The sequence below is a fragment of the Athene cunicularia genome (genome assembly GCF_003259725.1).
Source record: "Athene cunicularia isolate RWA chromosome 1 unlocalized genomic scaffold, athCun1 chr1_part2, whole genome shotgun sequence".
In the NCBI taxonomy this organism is placed as follows: domain Eukaryota; kingdom Metazoa; phylum Chordata; class Aves; order Strigiformes; family Strigidae; genus Athene; species Athene cunicularia.
In genome coordinates, this window is record NW_020799092.1 from 702,656 (window position 1) to 726,823 (window position 24,168).

Genomic DNA, 24,168 nt, shown 5'->3' on the forward strand with positions numbered 1-24,168 from the left:
AGGAAGGGGGGAAAGGAAGGGGGGAAAGGAAGGGGGGAAAGGAAGGGGGGAAAGGAAGGGGGGAAAGGAAGGGGGGAAAGGAAGGGGGGAAAGGAAGGGGGGAAAGGAAGGGGGGAAAGGAAGGGGGGAAAGGAAGGGGGGAAAGGAAGGGGGGAAAGGAAGGGGGGAAAGGAAGGGGGGAAAGGAAGGGGGGAAAGGAAGGGGGGAAAGGAAGGGGGGAAAGGAAGGGGGGAAAGGAAGGGGGGAAAGGAAGGGGGGAAAGGAAGGGGGGAAAGGAAGGGGGGAAAGGAAGGGGGGAAAGGAAGGGGGGAAAGGAAGGGGGGAAAGGAAGGGGGGAAAGGAAGGGGGGAAAGGAAGGGGGGAAAGGAAGGGGGGAAAGGAAGGGGGGAAAGGAAGGGGGGAAAGGAAGGGGGGAAAGGAAGGGGGGAAAGGAAGGGGGGAAAGGAAGGGGGGAAAGGAAGGGGGGAAAGGAAGGGGGGAAAGGAAGGGGGGAAAGGAAGGGGGGAAAGGAAGGGGGGAAAGGAAGGGGGGAAAGGAAGGGGGGAAAGGAAGGGGGGAAAGGAAGGGGGGAAAGGAAGGGGGGAAAGGAAGGGGGGAAAGGAAGGGGGGAAAGGAAGGGGGGAAAGGAAGGGGGGAAAGGAAGGGGGGAAAGGAAGGGGGGAAAGGAAGGGGGGAAAGGAAGGGGGGAAAGGAAGGGGGGAAAGGAAGGGGGGAAAGGAAGGGGGGAAAGGAAGGGGGGAAAGGAAGGGGGGAAAGGAAGGGGGGAAAGGAAGGGGGGAAAGGAAGGGGGGAAAGGAAGGGGGGAAAGGAAGGGGGGAAAGGAAGGGGGGAAAGGAAGGGGGGAAAGGAAGGGGGGAAAGGAAGGGGGGAAAGGAAGGGGGGAAAGGAAGGGGGGAAAGGAAGGGGGGAAAGGAAGGGGGGAAAGGAAGGGGGGAAAGGAAGGGGGGAAAGGAAGGGGGGAAAGGAAGGGGGGAAAGGAAGGGGGGAAAGGAAGGGGGGAAAGGAAGGGGGGAAAGGAAGGGGGGAAAGGAAGGGGGGAAAGGGAAAAAAAGGAAGACTGTTTCTAAATACAGCTACTGACAGACCATGGAAAAAGCCTTCATATGTCAAACTCTGGCACATAGAATACTCTTTTTTTGACTAGATTCCAGAAGTGACTTACTACTATGTGTGCACACACACATAGCATGCCTGCATGCAAAGATGCCTTCTTATTCATATCCTCTACTAACATAAGACATACCTACACATTAAGCTACTATGGGAAAACTCTTATGTACACATACAGCCAACACTTGGCATCTGGCTTTCATTTCACAGCTCACCATTTCCAGCGTGTTCAGCTCTGGCTAACAAGCTCACAGTCCTGGAACACCCTGTCTGCAGGGCAGCCTTTCCCCCAACTTTTCTTTGCAACCTGCAGCCACATCTCACTGCAGAGAATAGAAAGCTAAACACCTAACTATATTTATCTTACTAGGAACACAACACACAAGACACTTTTGGTTCTAGGGAATTCCTATTGCCCTGGAGGAATACTTCTCAAATGGTATATCTGGGAAGATCTTGCAAGAAAAACCTCAAATACAAACCAGTATTGACTACAGAACACAAGTATTGTTGATATTACTTTAGTCTCCCATTGAACATCCTCACAAAAGGATTACTGTGTACCACACACAAAAAAAAAATAAAATTGTGAATTGTCTATGGATTTGTTTAGCTGCAGAAAGCGATATTGGTGTGGAGTGAAAAGCTGCTCAAAAAAATCACACAATGGGACAGAAAATGCATTCCTGGTGCAGAACGTGCAGTAAACGTGCAGCTCACCTACGAGGATACAACTGACGAATTCGGCAATAGTCCATCGGGGGAGAGGGAGGGGGAAAAAAATATAAGTCAGACATCTTTAAAGTCCTCCCACCATCACCACCACCCTCCTTTCATGTGCTGTTAACACTTGGCTGTTTTCCACCCTTGTAATGTTTGCCTACAATTTCAAAGTTTTCAGCTGATGTCCACTAGCCTGTCACTGTATTCTCCAGTTTTGAGACAGCATATATAATAGCCAGACCTAATCTCTAAAGGTACAAGAGAAAGGAGAAAATTCCTCCACAGGACCAGTTTTAAACTGCCTAGACTGGCTATACACAATGCATCTGCGTAACAAGTTCAGTAAGAGTAATGCTTCATTTATAGTGTCTCTTGCCTATGTACTTGCCCACAAATCCAAGAGGTTGTGGATGAGTTTACCCCACAGTAGCTCCACTGAATTCAAAGGAATTATGACTTAGAACAATGTTGCCTGGCTTGCAATTTTTGACAAAAATTTTATTGCTTCATAGTTTACTGTTGTCCTCAGTCTCCTAACATACGTTAGGATCCAGGCTTTTATTGAGCAGTATGGCTTTTACCAACATCAGCCAATATATATTTATTATCCAAATTCAGCAAAATCATAAAGCATCATTAAATCTCGGTCTTACCTGGTCTTTTTTAGACTTGTGTGAGGAAGCAACATGAGCCAGATACTGAATGACCTTCTTGGTGTTCTCCGTTTTACCAGCTCCCGATTCACCTCTGTAAAGAAAATCTGCAATTCATTCCCAAACGAGACATGCATATTTCTAACCCCAAAAGGGCTATGTTCCTTTAACTGCATTCTGGCCACTGCAGCACCTCCCTCAAAACCAAGAAAAAACAAGCTGCACTGGCAAGCAGTAGCAGTGTGGTTGGACTGCAGGCTAGCCCTCAGCCAGTTTGTTGCTGGGTGCAGGTTCCACATGCGTGCACGGAGAAGGGAAGGCAATAAAGAACTATGCTTTCTAGTCACTTGGGTACAAAGATTGCCAAGTGGCTGAGGAATAATTCAGAAGCTGCTGTAGAGGTAGGGGTGAAAGGTAACGAAGTGAATCTTTCAAGAGGAAGCTTCCCAACTACAAGAAGAAACATACCAATTCCTTAAGCAGAACTGAGGGCCAACCAAATTTTGCTGTGTCTGGAAGAGAAGCTCCTGTATCATGAGTACTGTTACTGTATCAGCCTCATCAGTATGAATGCACTTAAACGTAACAGCTGCATCAAATCTGAAGACTCCTCCAAGCCTTTTGCATTGACAAAGCTGTATTTCTTTGAGTTTGAGAACAGGGACTGTTTCAAAACCTCCCTTCTTCCTCTCCACTTATGAAAAGTATTCTGTAGAAAGGATTATTTAGCTTCATCAGGGGCCCAACTTAAATGTCTCTATGCAAACACACATAACACGAGGGATAAAAAAGAGGAGCTAGAGATGTGTATACACCTGCAGGGCTATGATCTTACTGGCATCACAGAGATGTGGTGGAATGGCTCCTATGACTGGAGTGTTGGAATGGAAGGATACAGGCTCTTTGGGAACAACAGGGAAGGTGAGGAGGGGGTGTTGCCCTCTATGTCCGTGTGCCAAGCTCCGCCTGGGGATGGATGACAAGCCAACCAGAGCTTATGGGCCAGGACTAAAGGGAAGGGCAGGACAGAAGACATTATAGTGAGAGTATGCTACATGCCACCCAACTAGAAAGAGCAAGCAGATGAGGCCCTCTACAGACAGACAGGAGCAGCCTCATAGTCACAAGCCCTAGTCCTCATGTGGGATTTCAACCATCCTGCTATCTGTTGGAGGGACAACACAGCAGGGCATGAGCAATTCAGGAGGTTCCTGGAATGCACTGATAACTTCCTTCTCCAAGTAACAGAGGAACCAATAAGAAGAGGTGTCATGCTAGACCTTGTTCTCACCAACAAGGATGGCCTGGTGGGGAATGTAGAGCTCAAGGGCAGCCTTGGCTGCAGTGACCATGAAACAGTGTTCAAGATCCTTAGGGCAGCAAAAAGGAAACACAGCAAGCTTGCTACCCTGGACTTCATGAGAGCAGACTTTGGCCTCTTCAGGGATCTTCTTGATAGAGTAGCGTGGGGTAAAGCCCTGGAGGGAAGAGGGGCCCAAGGAAGTTGGTTAATATTCAAGGATCACCTCCTCCAAGCTCATGAGCAATGCATCCCAACAAAGAGAACGTCACATAAGAATGACAGGAGGCCTGCATGGATGAACAAGGAGCTCCTACACAAGCTCAAACACAAAAAGGAAGCCTACAGAGAGTGGAAGCAAGGGTAGCCTGTGAGAAACTGAGAAATTGTCCAAGCAGCCAGGGATCAGGTTAGGAAGGCTAAAGTTCTGACAGAATTAAATCTTGTCAGGGACATCAAGAGCAACAAAGAAAATCTTCTACAGGTATGTCTGTGATGAAAGACTAGGGAAAAAGTGGGCCTGCTCGAGAAGGAAATGGGGGACCTGGTTACCTGAGGCATGGAGAAGACTGAGGTAATCAACAAATTTTTGCCCGAGTCTTCACTGGCATGTGGTCCAGCCACACTGCCCAAAACACAGAAAGGAAAGGCAGGAACTGGGAGAATGAGGAACCACCCACTGTAGGAGAAGCTCAGATTTGAGACCATCCAAGGAACTTGAAGGTGCACAAGTCCATGGGTCCTGATGAGACGCATCTGCTGGTCCCAAGGGAACCAAAGGATTAAGTGGCTAAACCACTATCCATCATATCTGAGAAGTCATTGTAGTCAGTCCCACTGACTGGAAAAGGGGAAACATTTTTAAAAAGGGAAAAAGAAAGACCCATGGAACTACAGGCCAGTCAGTCTCACTTCTGCACCTGGCAAGATCATGGAGCAGATCCTCCTGGAAACTATGTAAGGGTGCATGGAAATTAAGGAGGTGATTAGTGACAACCAACATGGTTTCCTAAGGACAAATCATGCCTGACAAATTTGTTGGCCTTCTACAATGGTGTTACAGTGTTGGTGGATAAGGGAATAGCAACTGATGTCATCAACCTGGACTTGTACAAAGCATGTCCCACATAACATCCTTGTCTCTAAGTTGGAGACACATGGGTTTGACAGATGGACCACTCAGCAGGTAAGGAATTGGCTAGATGGTCACACTCAAAGAGTTGCGGTCAGCTTGATATCCAAGTGGGAAGCGGTGACACACTGCACTCCTCAGGGATCGATATCGGGACTGGCACTGTTTAACCTCTTTGTTGGCAACATGGACAGTGGGATTGAGTGCACTCTCAGCAAGTCTGTCAACAACACAAAGCTGTGTGGTGTGGTTGACACGCTGTAGGGAAAGGATGTGCCACCCAGATGGACCTGGACATGCTTGAGAGGTGGGTCTGTGCAAACCTCATGAAGTTCAATAAAATCAAGTGCAAGGTTCTGCACATGGGTTGAGGCAATCCCAAGCACAAATACAGGCCGGACAAAGAGTGGATTGAGAGCAGCCCTGTGGAGAAGGACTTTGGGGTAGCAGCGCATGGAAACTGAATGAGCCATCAACATGTGCTCACAGCCCAGAAAGCCAACCGTATCCTGGGCTGCATCAAAAGAACTGTGGCCCGCAGGCCAAGGGAGGTGAGTCTGCCCCTCTACGCTCTCATGAGACCCCAAGTGGAGTACTGTGTTCAGCTCTGGGGCCCCCAACATAAGGACATGGACCTGCTTGAGTGGGTCCAGAGGAGGCCACAAAGATGATGAGGGGGCTGAGGCACCTCCCTTATGAGAACAGGCTGAGAGAGTTGGGGTTGTTCAGCCTGGAGAAGAGAAGGCTCCAGGGAGACCTTATAGTGGCCTTTCAGTACTTAAAGGTGGCTACAGGAAAGATGGGGAGGGACACTTGCTCAGGGAGTGTAGTGATAGGATATGGGGTAATGATTTTAAACTGAAAGAGGTAGATTTAGATTAGATATTATGAAGAAATTCTTTACGTGAGGGTGGTGAGACACTGGAACAAGTTGCCCACAGAGGTTGTAGATGCATTCTTAAAAGCATTCAAGGCCAGGCTGGACAGGGCTTTGAGCAACTTGGTCTAGTGGAAGGTGTCCCTGCCCATAGCAGGAGGTTGGAACTAGATATCTTTAAGGTCCCTTCCAACCCAAACCATTCTGTGATTCTATGATTAAATATATATTGGAGGAATTGTAGTGTGACCTTCCTTGACTCTTCATTATTACCTGATTGACTGAGCCTACTCCCAGCACTTAAAATTAAGACAGTCCTCCAATCAAGAATTTAAACACACAGACTTTGACAACCAGATAAGCTGACAGCTGTAAATACTCACGTGCAAAGGATGGACTGATCCTCTCGATCTAGAATAAAATTTAAAAAAAAGTAGTCAGACTAAGACTCTAAATTTCTGTGACATAATGAAATCAACACCAAAGACAAAACCAGGAACTAGTAAACTCCGACAAGCATCTTCAGAAATATGGCCAGGAAACCCTTCTCCAGCAACAGACTCCAACCTCCCACCATATACCAAAGTATAATGGCACCATAGCAATTTAGTTTTCTTCATCCAGAAAAAATATTGTTTACAATTTTTTCTACAAACAATACAGAAGTCTCCCACTGAACATATCTACCAGAGCTACAGTTTGATGTACATCTACTTGTTCTTCAGCCCTCTCCCCCCTATTATACTGGGATCATACTGACTTACAAAATTTACCAGCAGAGCAATGGAAATGGAAGGGGGAGGAGGGTCAAATACATCAAACAGAGACTTTCATCCCCAAAACAAACACTGGAAGCTCAGTGAGAAATTTTTGTTACTTGTTTTGTACAGAATAGACTTGAAAACTACAACACTGAGCAGCAGCTTAAATTCTACACAGCTAATTTGTTGTAGCACCATCCCTTATTGTATTAATACAGCAGCTGGTAACAGTACAAACCTTTTTCATGTTGACACACCAAGCAGACAAACCAATTCCTGGGTTCAATTCACAGCTGTGGATGACAGTATCTTTCCAGGTACAGAACTTTCTTCACCCAGCCTATCCACCACTATCTTCTCCCACACCTTTAACCTCCTTTCAACTTTCACCTATGATTCCATTTCCTCATACATAGCACTGACTAGTCCTTCCACCATGCCTTCATCTCACTATTCCTCCTCCACTTCTGTATGAACACATTCCCCTGATTCTGCCCTGGTTTCACCTTTCATCCACTTCTCCACGCTGTGCCTGCCCCCCAGCCTGCACCCCATTCCTCCCCCATGCCACCAGGAACCAGCTGGGAGCACTGGGCAGACTGGAGAGTGCCTGTGCCTACACCACAACAGCCTTTGTAGCTTGTAGCAATCACTGGGGCAGTGAGACCTGTTCAGGCACAGAACAGACTTGGGCACAGAAGGTCATTCACAGACAGTCCTCAAGAGCTATTGTGGCACTTACAGAACAGATTGTGTCACCAAACTCAAAATCTCCATTAGTTTTTATGTTACCTACTTGGCTGTGTTTTCTAGGGTTTATTTTAGCTGTTTGGATTGTTTTGGTTTTTTTTTAAATTAAGATCAAGGCCAGAGGACTATCAGATCATCCAGTCCAAGAACTCCAGTAACACAGCAGTTAGATTTCATACAGTTAGTCATTCTTTCCTTCTTCCATGCTGAGCCCCAACTTTGTGTTGCACTAAAGTCTGATCTCTAAAGTGAGATAAAGCAAGCCACAAACATCCATGAGAATATACAATTCACTGGATTGCTCTAATAATTTATTTCAGCAATTAGTAACCTTCATCACTACATTTATGAATGTGACTCTCTCCATATTTTAGCTACTAGTTCTTTCTGTTCTTTTCTCCAGTAGTACCCAAGTGCACTCAGTATTCTCCCCACCAGAGAGTATTAAGACAATACTTAAGACAATATAATTGAGTCATCATTCAAGTTGTTTTGTGCACAATAAAAGGGACTGATCTGTAATTAGGGAAGGCTTTATAGTCAGATAGATTTCAAGTACCTGAAACCACTATCTATACCCATAAACACTGTTGCTGCAAGTGAATTTAGCATTGCAGTCCTAACATCATGAATGCCATATTCACCAAGAAAAACTATAAACTCAGTTTATAAAGAGAGAATAGCCTTTGGACATGTTTTCATGGAATAAGTGAAGCAGGCAGACCTACTAAATTTGAGATTCTACCTTTTCTTAAATTATTCTGAAACCAATAACGGAAACATTAGGTTCAGGTGCACAGATAGTTTCCCGTAAAAAAGTTTAAGAGCAGGAGTTGCCTAATTGTATGCAGATAAGCACAAAAAAATAGAGGAAAATAATCTGCTTTATCCCTGTTAATACTGTTGCCAGAAAGAGCTGATCAGCCCTAGGACTGGAAGAAAGCAAGCTGGAAAAAAGCGAACTAAAGGATATCACTCAAATGCTTTTGGCCCAGCAAATTCTTAAGCATTCAAAAACATACTGCAGATTTACTAGCATTGCATATTCATTTTTTTTCAAATTCTGAGTTTTATTCCTTGCCTTTAAGATATGCACCCCTTTTGCTGAGGGACAGGCTAAGAGCAGATATTAGACAGCTCTGAAGGTCTCACCCATTCAAGGTTCCCAGTGGGTCAAGGGCTCAGCAGGCACAGCCAGCCCTCTTCATGACTGGGCATTTTGAGGGCGGATCAGGGGAATCACTAATGACTCATTTACAGATTGCCTAAGGAAACCTATTCCTCTGTAGATGGATGCAATTGGGTGCAATTCTCTATCACAAAGCAGCTATGTACCTCCAAATAACATCTGACTTTGGAAAGCATACTATAAAGCAGCAGCCCACTTGTCCTAGAAAAGGTTATGCTCACATTCAGGTACCACATAGGCTCATAAGAGGCCAATTTGAGAGAAATAAGAAAATAAAAAAGATAACCCTAAGGAAGGTGCGTCCTTATTCCTGGTAGCCAGTTCTGGTCTTGGACTTATGCACTGGGGCTCCGCAAACTGGAGCCCCAACTGGAGCTTAAACATGGAGCCCCAAGCACCTGAATAGCAATGCCTTCCCATTCCCTCCCCAGAAGATTCCTTATCCCAGCAAAAAAACATTGGTAAGAGACAGATAAACCAGCTGCTCCATAGAAAAAGAGACAATCAACATCAGATAATACTAAGAAGCTCTTTGGCACTGAACACTTCTTGATTGTGACAGGTTTGTCACACTTAGTTGAGAAGCAATATTTGAGCCTCATTCCAACAAGGCAAGGTAGCAACAGCACCCAAGGAGGTCCCAAAGGGATTTTTCCACACCTAAGACAGAGCAAGGTATTGAAAGGTGCTCATGCAGGAAAAGTCACAGGCAGTGTTCAAAATCCTCCCGGGTACTACATTTTCCTCCCCCAAAATACTTTCCTGGTGGCCTGCTGCAGCTGCATTAGTCACCTCTGCTTTAAGCCAGGCAGGAACATACCTGCAAGTGCAGGCAAGTCACGGGCAGCTCACAGACAGGGCCATAAAAGGCAACATTCCTGTTTGCAATCCGGGGGAAATTCTTTCCCAGGACTTCACAGCAGCAGCCATTGGGATAGTTGGAATTCTTCTAATTGTGTACAGACAGACAACTCAATGTGTTGAGCAACAGGAAACTGGAGCCGACCAAAAGGCCAAAGAGCTAACACATACAAAAGCCTAACTCTCAGACACACTTCTAATTAAGAATTGCTTTAAATGTCAATATTCATTCTCCTTACAATACTGACCTGTGCCATCAAGAATCAGAATTCAGTTGTCCAGACAATAGGCCACCTCCACCGATATTTTTTTTTTTAATAAAAGAATCATTCAACATGGACGTACTTCACAACTTCAGTCAGCACTTGCCTCTACTCCATTGTCAGTTGTGCAAGCAACCTACTCAGCAAAAGAGAACATGCTGGGTACTGTAAACTCAGTTGCTTATAATAACACAACCATGGAACGCCTGATTAAAAGAAATTTGCAGCTGCTTTTCAATCCTAAACAGCATCACTTACTAAAAACAATCCAGAATAACAACTCATTAGTTAATGATAGCAACAGTTCTGTATTTCAGACCAGATGGCAAATGAAAGCTTTTAGTCTAGGCTCTTCTTTAGCTCTTATCACCACAGTATTCAAGTGATCATAAGAAGCAGCAGCCTCAAGCATCCAGAAATTCAGGAAGTAAATCATCCTTCAAATTTAAGCTATGCAGAAGTATAGTATAAGATCAGTAGATTACTTTTACTGTCTAGAAAACATAATATCTAACTCATTCTTAACTTTCTTCAGTCCAAAAATAAAAGACTGCGTTTTAGACTGCTTCCAGGACCTGGGACATACATAAAAAACTTAATTAAACCTGAATTTCTTTTCACAAGAGAGACATCTTGTACATAAAATATCCTCAGCCAAATATTCTACTGCAAAACAACCAATCTGAATAAATATTGCACTTCTGTGGTCACATATATTGGCCTAATTGGCAAATTAATAGAGCTCCAAACTCTTGAATTTTGTTTTTAGGTGTTTTGGGATGGAAGAAGAAAAAAGTTGAATGGCTAGAAGAGAATATGCAATTTAATCGCCACATCTCAGTTACAGAACATCCTAGGAGGCCTTTATCACCCACTTCCTCTGCATGAGTGACTCCAGTTTCAAGTCTGTTCATCTCCATAAAAGGAGAAGTAATATAGCACTCACACAATGGTGACATCATCTCTCCAGCTAAGAGGAAGTGTAGCTGAAAGGCAAAGGCTTGGCTTGCAGTCCCCTGCCTATAGCTGACTCATTAAGGCCAAAAGCTTAACCATAGCTAGATGGTACCACCCACCTCCTAACCACCGTGCGTCTGGCAGCCTGGCCCTCTAGGCCTCCATTACTCTACAGCTCCCTTAGCATCGCAGTGAATGCCTGGAGCCCGACCTAAGCAACTAGCTGGCTGATCAAGTTAGAGAGTTGACCTAAAAGCAAGAATTCAGCTTAAATGCATTTAAGTGCTTCAACCATGCAGTAGTTTCGGTGCCTCAGTCCCTCCTTGAACCGACCTGAACATAATCTTATAACCACTGTCCTTCCCTCAGGGCTCTAACACAGGAGGAGCCTCAAGCACTTGACACACTGTGCTTCTCCGAACAACCCCACTGGCATAAAATCTAATCAAATATGTTCACTGTGGTGCTTTAATCTACATGCTGGCTTGAGCAGGATAAAAAAAAAAACTCCAGGGGAACATCAGAACAGAGCCTGAGAACATGTTTTTGCATTATCATTTAAGGAATGCATTATACAGAAGTTTCAAAGTGCTAATAACTAATCATCAAGTTAAAAAAAAAAAATCATGGACAAACATAGTGTATCCAAGACAGCTCTCAACAACAGAACTTCAAGATGTAAAAAAGGAGAAAAATCACTTGAGTTGGCAGGAACACTGTAATGCCAAGATTTGGTTTTGCTTTAGCTGAAGTTTCAGGATGGTCACGAGGAGAAAAGTAAGTTTTATTTTAAAAAATTAAATTTATCCTACTGGGTCAAATGCAAACATTTATTTCCCCAAGCTCTTTATGGACTTGAACCCATACCCCTTTCTCTAACATTCCTTAACTGAATCTGAAGATAGCAAAACAGGAAAACAAGTTAAGCTGTAATTTTAGGTTACACAAATGTTTATGAAGTTCTGACAGGAAAGAAAAACTGGTATACAGCCTGCAAAAGCTCAAGCAGCTCATGATACTAAAACAGTGAACTGCGGGAAGACTGACAGCAAGGGTTGAGCCATTACATAAGTGACTGCCAGAGAGCTCCTGCTCTGGTTTACAGGAATGAAGCAAAAAGCGTGTGGTAACTACTAAAAAACAAGTGGGCAACAGACTCGTTTTTTTAGCTCCTTGTTGTATTGAAAACCACATTTTGAGACACAGATTTTGAAAGCTGCATTTAGAAATCTCAAGTAATTCAAAGCATGTAAACATTTCTTTAAAAAATCAGAACCCATACACATATTTTCTTGCCATTTGTATACGAACATGATCAAAATTAACATCCTCCATAGTTAGTATCCAAACTTAACATTGCCCTTTGCATCAGAAATTTGGAAAAATCTTGGAAACAAACTAGTGAATCCACAGGCTATATTATTTTGGGTTTAGTGGAAACAGAATTTTACCTTTACATGCAATTTTAAAGAGACATCTGTGCCACTACATAACTGAACAGCTCTGTCAACCTTATATCCCTGAATTGGTAAGCCAGAAATAAAGATGCACTTTGGGACAGTGCAATATACACTGCAGCATAGAAGACCAATGCTAGGAAACAAGCCAAGAAAAAAGATTTGAGACCAAGGAAGTTAAGCTAGCTCTGAAATTTAAGAAATATGTAAACATCCAAGAACTACAAATAAACCACTTCAAGGTCATGTTCTATAGAAGCAGATCTGAAGGACTGTTTCTTGTAAAAATGACAACTGGGCCTGAGGTGCATGTGAAGATCTACAACAGCAAGTGATTTGTCTTACAATAGCTAACACTGTTTTCTCCCTTAATGTAACAAGGCCAATAAAAATAATGAAGCTATTACACTTCAGAACTTTTGATTTTAAACACCAAACCCAGAGACTACCTAACTCACAAGTGAATACCAGCAAGATGCTGGCTGCACAGGCTCTTTGCAGACAAATCCATCAATGTCACCAAGGGTTTAATCACCGCACGATGATTTTAAAAGTTTTGTTTAGTGAACCGTTCAGAGCCCTACATTAATATGCAGAGAAACTGGATGAGAAAGGGGATGAAGAACATTCATTAGCAATGTGCCATCTATTCCCTCTCCTACCGCTCTCTTAGTTGAGTGATTTGAACTTTGGAGACCAGAATAACCATACTGATATAGTCTATTACACAAGATTCAGACACTAGCATTATAAGAGCCACCATGCTCCAGACACCAATGGAAGTTCTAACTTCTATCAGTATTTGACATAGAAAATTCCCTATATGTGTTCCAAAAGAACCAACAGGTGCTCTTTAAAAACTTTAAAATAAGTTTTTCTAAATAGATCCCCTGAAGGTGAAGAATGTATCTCTTCAGTGTACAACTGCTGCATTTGAATAATGATTGGTTTGCTCAAGACACCACTCCACTTGCAACCACTGTCATCAATCATCAGCACCACAAGAGTAATTTTTCTGAAAGCAGTTAGACCTGAGGCTTCTGGCATCCAGATTACCGAGGAACATCAAGACAAATGGTTGTTTTCTCCAAAACCAAAAATGTTACACTTTTTCCAGAGTTCTGCTCTTGAAGCACAGGAAGTCTGTCCAAGCACCATACAGCAAAATAAAATTTTTATCTCATTTCTGAGTCTTAATGTCTTGGGACAGGGAAAGGAGGAAAAAAAAAAGTCACTTTGAACACATTTTTTGTCATGTTATTGCTTCAGAGAAGTCCTTTGGGTGAAATTTAACAAAAAGTAGTTTAACCTCCTGGAATATATAAATGCCACACAACACTTGTGAATGCAGTAACCAGGGTAGACACAAAAAGAGGACCAAGCCCACCCATAGTGCATCAGCACAGATGCCTGAAAAGGGGTTAAATAGTTTCTGGATTAGCAGAGATTGGAATAGAGCTCTCATCTTCCTCTCCCTTCCCAATTCCTTTCCTGATGAATGCCCCTTTGAATGGCCTGTTTATTAGAATACTGTAAACTGACTGAAAACAACAACAACAACAAAATCAAAGTCCAAATCAACATGCAAAGCTTTTCCACTCTGTCAGCTTAAGAGATACCTACACCCCAGGCTGACAAGTCAGAGTCAACAGCTTGCTATCCTTCTCCAGACCATAAAGGATTCCGGTGTTCAGGGCTCTGAAAGCAACCTAGGGAAGGCAGCCTAAGTGCCTCAGGCCCATGTGGAGCACCAGTCCCTTTCATTTTCCATTCTCTGAACAGATTCCTGCCATACCACTGGCTGCTGCACCAGGCCTCCCCCACGGCTAAGCAAAACTGAGGAAGTGGAATAGGAATGTTGCTTGCCATTGCCCTAGAGGCTACCCAGGACCAGAGACAAGTGCAACATCCTACTCACCTTCACTCCCAGTAGCAGACATCAGAATGTGACTGTTACCCTTTGCAATAAGGAAATAAGGCAGTAAATAACCCTGAAACGATCTCTAAGGGTTCTTCCTAGTACACATACACACATGTGAAGCAACATGCACACAAGAAGCTTTCCAAACTTAGTTAAGCAGGTCAAAGTAGGCTATTTCAAAATTTAACAGGGAATGATACTCACATCCAACAAGCATTCCAAAAAGTCAGTGACAAGGTATCTCAAACCAGGCAAAGAAGAGCTAGATAAACCCCTAGACTGTCAATACTGCTGAGAGCATTGCATAGCTAGAATTATTGTGGGAAAGGTAAACACTCCAGCAGAACTCACAGCAACTTCCCTGTGCTAGGAAAAGAGAGGTGGGACTGCCATTCTTCAGCTTTGTACACCAAAGCAATTCAAGTCTGGGATTTCTGATTTTTACACATCACTCAAGCAGTGGTCTAACAGACACCTTCTCTTTTCAGGAGGAAAGAAAATATTAATGTAGATTAATCACTAGTTCTGAACCACCATCAGACCAGGAAAGGTCACCTGTCCCTTACTGCAACACTGCAGCTGTCTGGATATCCACTTCCACATACTGATATATCTGGAAGGAATGAAGTACAAGATGCATGCATGTGCAGTTCCAAATGGTTTAACTGTTGTCTATAGAAGGAAAAGGACTTATTCAGTCTCCTTACAACAATAACAATGAAATTGTTTCTGATTCTACATATGAAAGATTTCTTTTTAGGTAAGAGTAACTCTGGTAGGATTAAGTCAACAGCTTGTTTAAGAAAAACATATGTTGGTATTTGAGCTGACAATGAGTGGGCAAGGGAAAGAAGGAAGTAATAAAGGAAGTGAAATAGTGGTAAGAAGTTTATGGACAACATGCTGGCACATATAGTGAAGGCAGTGCATCTGTCCTTGTCCTTCACGGCAGATCTAGTCTTTGTCTGAAGGAAGTGAGGTCCTGTATAGGTCCAGGTTCACAGGTTCTTTCCTCTGGATACAGCATTCCTTTCAGAGCAACACATCAGTAGTATAGCTGTACTTCAAGAGCTGCCACATCTTCAACACATTCAGTACACTGCCACCAGTCCACTGCAGCATGGCTGTATGGTTCACCCCTCCCCACCCAAGGCTTTTACAAATATAGCTTAATTGATTCATCATGTTAGCTCTCCCATTGCTGTGCTCTGCATGGCACCACACTTCAGCAACCTCTCTCAGCATTCTCCACACGTAAGATTTGTTTAAAGCCACTAATGCGGGTAAGCAGAAGGAATTTTTCTTGCTCTCTTGCCACTCTGGTGGGTAACCATATTGTTATAGTCCTCCTATGCTTGGAGGTACAAGTGGTAGTGAGGGCGGGGGAAAAGTAGAACTCTTTAAAACTGAGTCCAATTAGGATTTTAAAGTATGATTTTATTATATCTGGCCTCTGTTCAAAAAAAAGAGAGGTTAATGACAAAACCTATGAGACACAAACATTGCTACTCATCAGAAAATAAAGGAGTCATCCAATTCATACAAGGCATACCAAATCAAACTGTCCGTTATGGCCTTTAAACCCTACAAAGCATGCCTCTACATACAACCCAACTACAAACAGGAAGAAAAGCACAAAACACCTCCATACCAGAACACCCTCCAAGCATTCCAAACACAGGTCCTGACTCTGTGAACAACCTCCTCTCAGAAAGGAGGTATGCACAGGCTAGAGCTCCACATCGAGAAGTCTTCAAGTGACAAGCAGCGGGTAATATACACGGTTCTTCTCATTTGTATATATAAAGGAAAAAAAAAACAGGTCTATCTGCTTGCTTTCTTTTATTCTAGGAAGAGCCAAGAGATGTATTCAATATTGCCTGACAGTAAAGTTTTATTCTTAACAGAATAGAAATGTAACCAACAACTGATCAGTAAAACTACCACTGACTCTCACACTTCAAAATGCAGGTTATACTAAGTTTGTCACACCCAACTAGACTGTATGACTGGCTTTTAAATACTTTTATTAAAAGCTTCTATCAACAAATACGCATACTTGTCCACCTACAGCTGTCGTTCCATAGGCTCATTCCCAAAAGGGAAAGTTCACCACCTCAGTTCTCCCTGCCTGCTTCTCTGAACCCTATGCATTCACAAAGTCTGCTCTTTACATCAAGTTTAGCTCTTACCAGATTCTTGTAAGGTTCTTCAATCCACTAGAGCAGGAGAAAGCTATTCACATTGGTGTCAGTCCTCTGTAAGCAAGGACAGAGGAGGAAACCATACCTTTTGATAGCAGTGACTTGTTCTCATACAGCGTTTTGACTGCAACCTTGATTTGTGATTTCAACAGGAGTCATTATCTCAGTCAGCACTCACCTTGCATCATACTCCTGTAGGCTGTGTCTGTGATGGCATAGATATGAGGGGGCATCTCATGTCTCTTTTTGCCTTTGTACATCTCCACTATTTCTTCTGAGTATATGGGCAGGTTCTTATAAGGATTGATTACCACGCAGAACAGGCCTGAGTAGGTCTGGAAAGAAAACACCCCAGGAAATAAAGACAGGAATTTAAAATACTGTATACTTGCACATTTTAACAGTATATTACTTGGAAAAACAAACTAAGCAGTCATTTTTTAAAATGCATCTTCCAGTGATGCCATGTGGGATGCTCCCCACTAAGCAATATTAGAATCTGGGCAACAGCTAAAGTCATATCATAGCTTGACAAGTACTCAACTTTTCCAAGTATGCACAGAGCATCAGCTGACACATTAGTCACACTGTTAACAAACTGGCCTGCTCCCTGGCTTGGGACTGGCTAGGACTGGCTTTTATTCCTTTCAGAGTTCCTGTACTCATTATAGGAATTCCTACAGTTCATTTCATTATAGAAGGTAGGTGCTCAGCTCTTAGAATCATGCATTATATTATGTTCTAGCTCACATTTGCTATGGATTTATCCAGTTGAACTGATCAACTACAACATAATAAAACTTTAAGTTACTAAAAGAAAAATAAGACCAGTGTATCCCTAGAGGTTTTCAAGACCACTGGACTAGGCTGAATTCAGTGTTGACCCTGCACTGAATAGGAAGTTGGATTAGATGGCCTCCTAAAGACCCTTCCAGCCTGAACACTTTGATAGTTTATAATGTAACAAGTATAACTAGAACTAGATTCAAAACTGTAAGGTCATTAATGTAGTATAGTTCTGAACAAGTCAATATAGAAAGGAGTTCTAAAGTATTCCATACTCAAAGAGTCAGCAACATTTGCCGAAGTTTACTTCTAATTCATCTCAAATGGTTAATTCATTGATCTGTGACAGCAAACCTTGATTTCTCAATTGGTTTTCACTGGCAGAAATTCTACAGCTCTAAGGGAATACAACCGTCAAAATACTTGTAGTGAAAATATTAATCTTCTTAAAAGAAAAAAATCTTTCAGAACTGAACACACAAAAAAAAAAAAGCCCTAACACACACTTTACTTGCAAAGGGATCAGGAGGAGCAGAGTATTTCCTAGATATTTTAAGAATAGCATTCCAAGCCTTGCTCCTGGGGTTTAGAGCTACCCCAATTCCCTAACAATTTTTAGAAGCAGCTGTTTGAAACATCTGGAGAGGTGTAGCTTGCAGTGCTACCAGAAGAGACAAAATTTGGCACTTTTTATTTCCACTGCTACCATCTCTTCTACTGTTTGCTCAATGAAGAGTGCTTCATAGTGATAGAGTTCTCCACAATGAGCACAGAGAGTACTTAATCAGATTTAGCCTCTTTAGCTAAAGGTAAGGATTAGACTACAGTGATTAGAAGGGTGAAAGTAGCACCTACTACACAATTTACAGTCTTATATCCAAATTTTCTACATGCTAGATTAACATTAAGTAATTAGCCCACTCTTATATGCAGTAGCTTCAGATACAACCTTCACCCTATGTCCCATAGAAAGTAAAATTTTTATAGGTAAAGTTTCTTTTCCATACCCCAGTATAAACTGTCAGGATATGCTTCCAGACCTACTTTTTTTTAAATTTTATTTTTCATTTAATACTTGAGAAATATTTTAATAGCTTACAGACAATAGTAAATCTCTTTCCAAAGTGGGAAATGATGAAAGTTGGCTAAAAGCCCTGTCACTAAGAGTCCTAAAGTTCCAGGAAGCTAACCTGCAGTGAGACACTATAGTCAGGTTAGGTTTGAGGTAATGCTTGAAAGGAACAGTTTAAGGACTCTGCAGAAACCAACTTGGCAATACTAGTTCCTTTTGCCTCAGCCTTAGTTCTCCATCATGCCAGACAGTACTTGTTCAGCACAGAATAGCAGCTGAAAGACTGGGTCATGCTTTCCTGACCTTTGACTACACTAGTGGAAGATAAAGTAGAATCAAGAGGTAGAAAGGAGTGGACTCAAGAGTGGTATGTCCACAGTACATGTAATACACCTTTTCCTTATAGTGGCATGGATATAATTAACATTGGAATCAACTAAACTGTTAGAAGAAAAGCTTAATTTTATCAGAGTTCTGGAAAACAAGTAAAGAAAAACCCTCCAGGCTGCCAGTTCCAGTTGTCTGCATTAGCAACCATCTTGCCCCAAATCCCATGGCAGCAGGAACATGCACGTAGTAATCAAAAGAAGATGCCCTATATGGTCCCTATTCACTCTCACAACAAAACTGTAACTCATGCCACAGACCAAACCTACCTCTCCTTTGAAGATGTTAATAAAGCTAAAAGCCTGTTTGCTGCTTCTGGGGAATAAGTAGTGAAAGTAAAAGTGGCAGCAAGCATTGTGGTAATATTCTACAAGGAACGTAAAGTTTTCTTGTCCATATTTGTGTGACTTTTTATGGCCATGTTTGCTGACAAATTAGAACTGTGGCTTTTCAAGTAAGAATAGTAGAAAGGTCTGAAGCTGGGCTAAAGCAGTCTTACAGATGAGAGCAGCGGTTTAGAAAACGGAAGACATTAATTTCAATTAGGGTGATGAAGCCATGAAGGAGGTATGCAGGAACAAGGTATCACCTTCTCCCAGCATTCTGGCTGCCAGGAGAAATACCTAAGGAAGTTTCCTTGCAATATAATGATCTCAGACAGATGTGTGAGGTGGTATTTTTGTCTAATAAAGAGAGGCAACTAATCATAGCTCGGATAGGCAACTATATACCAAATGCTGGTCAAGCACACTGACAGAATTTTATATAAGAAACAAGTTGAATATACTGAGAAGAAGCTGCCAGCCCTAGCACAGAGAAGACAAGAGTCATCTTCATCTTATTAAAGTACAAGTAAAGACTTACATGCATAAATCCCTGAATTGAACCCAAGGCTCCAATTGAAAGGCTAATCTATTATAAGCATAGCTGGCTTGGAAATCTGTCCTTTGTTTCAGACATTACTATCTCAAAATAGAAATCTGGCATTACCTTTCGCTAACAATTTCAAGTGACACATGGGCCAAACTGGAACTAGCTTTATTTTTCTAACTGCTAAACTAGCTATGAAGAGCTGAAAGGACCATCTGCATCATGGCACAAAGCCAACAGCATCAGAAAGTTTATTTTCCAGCAACTGTTAACTTCAGCAAAATAACTGGAACACATAAGGTTGAGTTTTGAGTTTCACACTGGATACAAAACAATGCAGTTCAGGTAAGCAACAGAGAAGTTGAAAATTATCTTCTGATAAAGCATTCTGGATAGAAAGGGTTAATATGAAAGACAGTTTATCAGCCAGTCACCTCAGTGCAAAACCAGTCAGCACATGGAAACAGCAAATTGGTGTCAGACTTGCTCTTAGTTCTTGAAATGTTTGACATTCCCTGCTTAAAATCTGTCTGCAGGAGCCATAAGATTTCCCCCTTCCCTTTTTAGGATGGGTAGACAAAAAAATAAAGTTTAAATTAAAAAGAAAGAAGAAAAAAGCCACAAAAACACACAGTCCTGCTGGCAAAGGAGAGAGAAGTGACAAAAGCAAAACTAAATTATGCTTATGATCTTTCCAGAGACATTTATGCTAGACATACATTGCGTGTATTCTCTTTCTTCAAGAGGATTAATGATCAACTAACAGCCACTCCAATTAAAGTATTTTAAGCCTTCCCTTTAATCTCCTGACTTGCTGAGAACTGCTGACAGGTGAGATCAGTCCATTTCACAAGTGCACAGAAAGATGGTTTTGGCAAGACTAAGATTCTTTAACAGAGAATTACTATGCCATGTTTACTTGGGTGAAGGCGTGGGGATTTTTTTAACACTTCTTACAATCCAATCAACTCAATTTATTACAGCCACAGACCATGTGTGAAATTTCAGACGATATCTTGCAAGATATATGAAACAGTGCGTATGCATAGTGTGCAAACAGACTGAGATGCTGTTGAATTATTTTCAAAAACTTATTACATAACCTAGTAATGCTTCCTGTTCTAAAAATGCTACACATGATCTTGAACATCCTATTTCATCTCAATACCAAGATTCTTCCCTCTGAGAATACTTTCTGATCAATAGTCAGTAAAGTTACTGACTACACAGTGTAATTAACTGCATCAACCTCTAACCACATTAGCTCTCAAATTCTTGACATCATACAGTGGGAGTCAAACTAAATTTATATCAGCTTTGCATCCTTCATATGTTCCCTGATAATCTCTGCAACAGTAGTCTATATGCTTTCGTGCCACTCCAGAAGAGCAGTGGTCACAGCACTAGACAGAGTCAAGAGTTTCTAGGTTGTGCTGATTAACTTAGAAGGCAACAGTTCACAAAGGTTTCTACCCAAGATGGATAGCTAGGGTGAATTCCTGCTATGTGGTGGTTTAGATACCATCAGCCCCTGTTAGGGCAGAAGAGATCATCTATTGCTTGCCACATAAGATGACTACATAAAAGACTATATCCCTATGGGTATGACAAAGTAGTAAGCACTCCAAAAAACCGTGAAACATACAGACAGATACTGCAGAGAGTTTTTACTTACACTGTTTTTTCCATTTGTCAAGAGAGGAAACTTTTGGGAGCACAAAAAGTGTGGGGAGGGGAAATCTAGACAGACTTTCTTCAAGGACTGTATTAATATATGTTTATGTGTTAAATGTAATTATTTCATACATTTTATTTTAATAGATCTTCTAATCTACTGTGAAGATGATTTCATAGTGCCTAAAAATATTCAACATCCTGCATTTCTACATCCCTTGGGATTCCATCTCAGGCAGTCCCATTTTAATTCTGTAAGAAGAGGCTAGTCTGAGAATAAATAAACCAAGAAACACTAGTTCATGTTTTAACCAGTCACAGCACCCAAATTTTACATTACCACTGAATTGAATAATCCCTTCTATGCCCGAAGAGTATTAATAAGGTAGAGGCTATCATGACCAACATCTGTTAGCTAAACAGAGGCCACATGAAGAGGAAAATCAGAAAGGACCTGAAGAACCAGGTCAAGGTTCCAAATTCTCCTTCCCACCTTTCCCTGTTTATTGCTTTTGGTATTCAGTGAAATTGCTGCATGCTTTGTTGGGTATAATTGCTGATGCCATAAATGCTATCTTTGTCACTTCCACAGCAATAAGAAACAGGATTCTCTGCTCTTGTCCATTTTGTGGTGGAAAGAAAAGGAAGTATTTCCTATCTGTAAGCACATGCAGGTAGACATGTGCCTTCTCTAGTAGGACACTGAGATCCAGAATTTTTAGAACACAAAAAGCTTGGCATTAACATTCATTCCTTCCCACTGAAGGTCCAGACGTGGGAAAGGCAATTCAGATGTTAGGTATATCGGGACTCTGTTTTTATTGTTATTTGGTTCAGTTCAGATCAGACTCCCTGTTTACCACTTTCCAATTGCTCTCGTGATAAAAGTACGTTAAATGGCATTCAAAACATCCTGCAAATGAAGACAGTAAAATGTTAAATACAGATTTACCACAGCATACCCTGAAAGCTTCAATAGAGGGGGATAGGCTTCAAAAGAGGGGGATAGGCATAGTTTAGTGAAAAAATTTTAAGTAGAGGGAAGAAGCTGTCACATGACAGTTGCGTATAGGGGCAATGAAAGGTTAACATACACATTTTAGAAGCAAAGTGGTTACAGTAAGTTCAGTAATTATTGTGGAGCCTTACCCCAACATCAAGATTACTTACATAGATCAGTCCTGAGTAGTATCTCTCCTTCAAATTGTGAAGTACAGAAGCTTCATTCAGGCATGTCAGCTCCGCCATATCTTCCACTTTAGAGAATTTGGGGGGGTTCATCTTCTGGATATCATCCTTATTTACTTTCACTTTCTTCCCATTCTCTGCCAGTTCCACAATGGCCTCATCTCCTACTTCTTCCTTCAGGCTAGCTGCCTCAAACCCATTCTTCTCTGAGGGAACCCATACCAGCTTCTTAGCTGCCCAGTCAGCCTGAGTCAAGGGGTTATTAATGATGTTTTTGTCCACATAAAGATACTTATCTGCATCTCTTTGCGACATTGTGCTTTAGAATTGGGGACCTGTGAAAAGAAGGGGAGGAAGATATTTTTAAAGCTTCAAGTTGCCTTGCAATTCCTAGAGACAGACAGGCACATGCTAAGTACTCTGAAGCCCTGGTCATCAGAGCATATCTCCCCCTCCTTTAGTTTCATGTTAGCAAGCACTGGTAAGTTGTCAAACTTCCAATAAGGTCAAGGTTTGCTTGCCAAGATGAAAAAAAAAAAAAAAACACCAAACAAAAAACCCACCACAAAACAAAACTAGCAAGCAGTTAAAAAACCCCACTACAGCAAAACACTGACTTTTAAGCATTTGGAAGCCATTATTTAGGAGAAAAGAGAAAGTACATTAAAGCAGCAAGCATCAAACAATTTGTAAGATATGTCAATACTCATCAGATACTATGTTTGTAACGTTCAGATCAAGATCAGCCCTTCACTGCTCTACTTGGTAAAGATATTACCTCAGAAATACAATCATAAATGTTTAATCAACACTTACTTCCTACCTCCTTGTTCTGATAAGCTACAAATCAAAAAGCACAACTTCTTAGAAATGCCACATACCAGTTTAGACAATACATGAGACAAACTTTGCTTCTAAAAGACATCATCAGTAATTTGAGAACACCAGCCAAGACCAACATTAGATACTTTCCATCACCAGCTTAGTAGAAACATGCAGCACACTAGTATCTTTTTTTCTAGATAATGTTCAGTACCAAAATACCTCCAAGTCAGTAACAGAACAAAGCTGTGGTCAGGAAGTTTTACAGCCAAAAATCCTCTACTGGGATCCTTCCATAAAGCTGTGGTCAGGTAGAGAAGAGAGTACCATCCCTACAAGAGGGAGATTTAGGCAGCATGCTCAGAAAATGGCACCCTAGATTTAGTGTTTCATCAAAACCAGAACACTACCACCAGGGATTTTTCCAGTTTAGAAGGCAGCAATTTTATTGGTGCCATTCAGAAGTCTTTTCAATCAGAAGAAAGGACTGCATGCGTCAAGGCTCATTAACCATGTAACAGCAGCTTCTTTACAAAGTCCCACGAACATTACTTCTTGGATCCTTCCTCACAAAGATACCAGTGTCCTCAATATATGTTTTTCATAACTTGCATAGAAGCTAGAGCTCTTTACCATCAAAAGAACAGGAAATGAAAATACCAATATTCATGTCATGAAAGGCTGTCAATATCTACAGGAAAAACTTTTCTACAGAACATACCCATATTTACAAACCAGTGTGCAAATCAAATAGGTGAAGTCTAGACTACAGATACTGCAGACAAAAAGGTATATAGAACAGGACAGAAGCAGCTCAACTCCCAAAATATGCATGAGAGCAACAATAGATGTTGAGTCCCAGCATTAGCAAGGAGTGAACAAAGCCAGAAAAACATCAGCTATAATAATGATGGGCACAGATGCCCACACCAGTCATTTGTAAGCATGTAGGGAGGAAATTCCTTTCAACAAATGTATCCCTGTATGTGGCATGCAACTTTGTGCCAGAGACTGTATGGATAGATGTACTCTACAAATAATCGCTTCCTTTAGCTTGAGTTTAAAATCTTTGTCGTATGCTTTACAGGATATGCCAAGCTGCTATTCTACACTTTACCTCATCTTTCCTTCCCCACAAGGTCACTGACACTTCCACCACAATCACCCCAATGCCAATTCTCAGAGCAACTCCTCCTCCCTGGTTTTCCATA

General features: G+C 41.8%; 1 protein-coding gene across 2 annotated transcripts in view; it reads right to left on the reverse strand.

The window, feature by feature from the left end:
- The window catches only part of MYH9 (myosin heavy chain 9), a 75,574-nt gene that overhangs the window by 37,493 nt on the left and 13,913 nt on the right, over window positions 1-24,168 (reverse strand). For both annotated transcript variants that reach the window (XM_026863210.1, XM_026863203.1), the window contains exons 2-5: window positions 22,118-22,470; window positions 16,337-16,493; window positions 6,179-6,206; window positions 2,487-2,580 (exon numbers count right to left, since the gene is read on the reverse strand). In XM_026863210.1, the coding sequence (XP_026719011.1) occupies window positions 2,487-2,580; window positions 6,179-6,206; window positions 16,337-16,493; window positions 22,118-22,450 (612 nt within the window). In that variant the 5' untranslated portion in view covers window positions 22,451-22,470. The remainder of the gene's footprint in view (window positions 1-2,486; window positions 2,581-6,178; window positions 6,207-16,336; window positions 16,494-22,117; window positions 22,471-24,168) is intronic.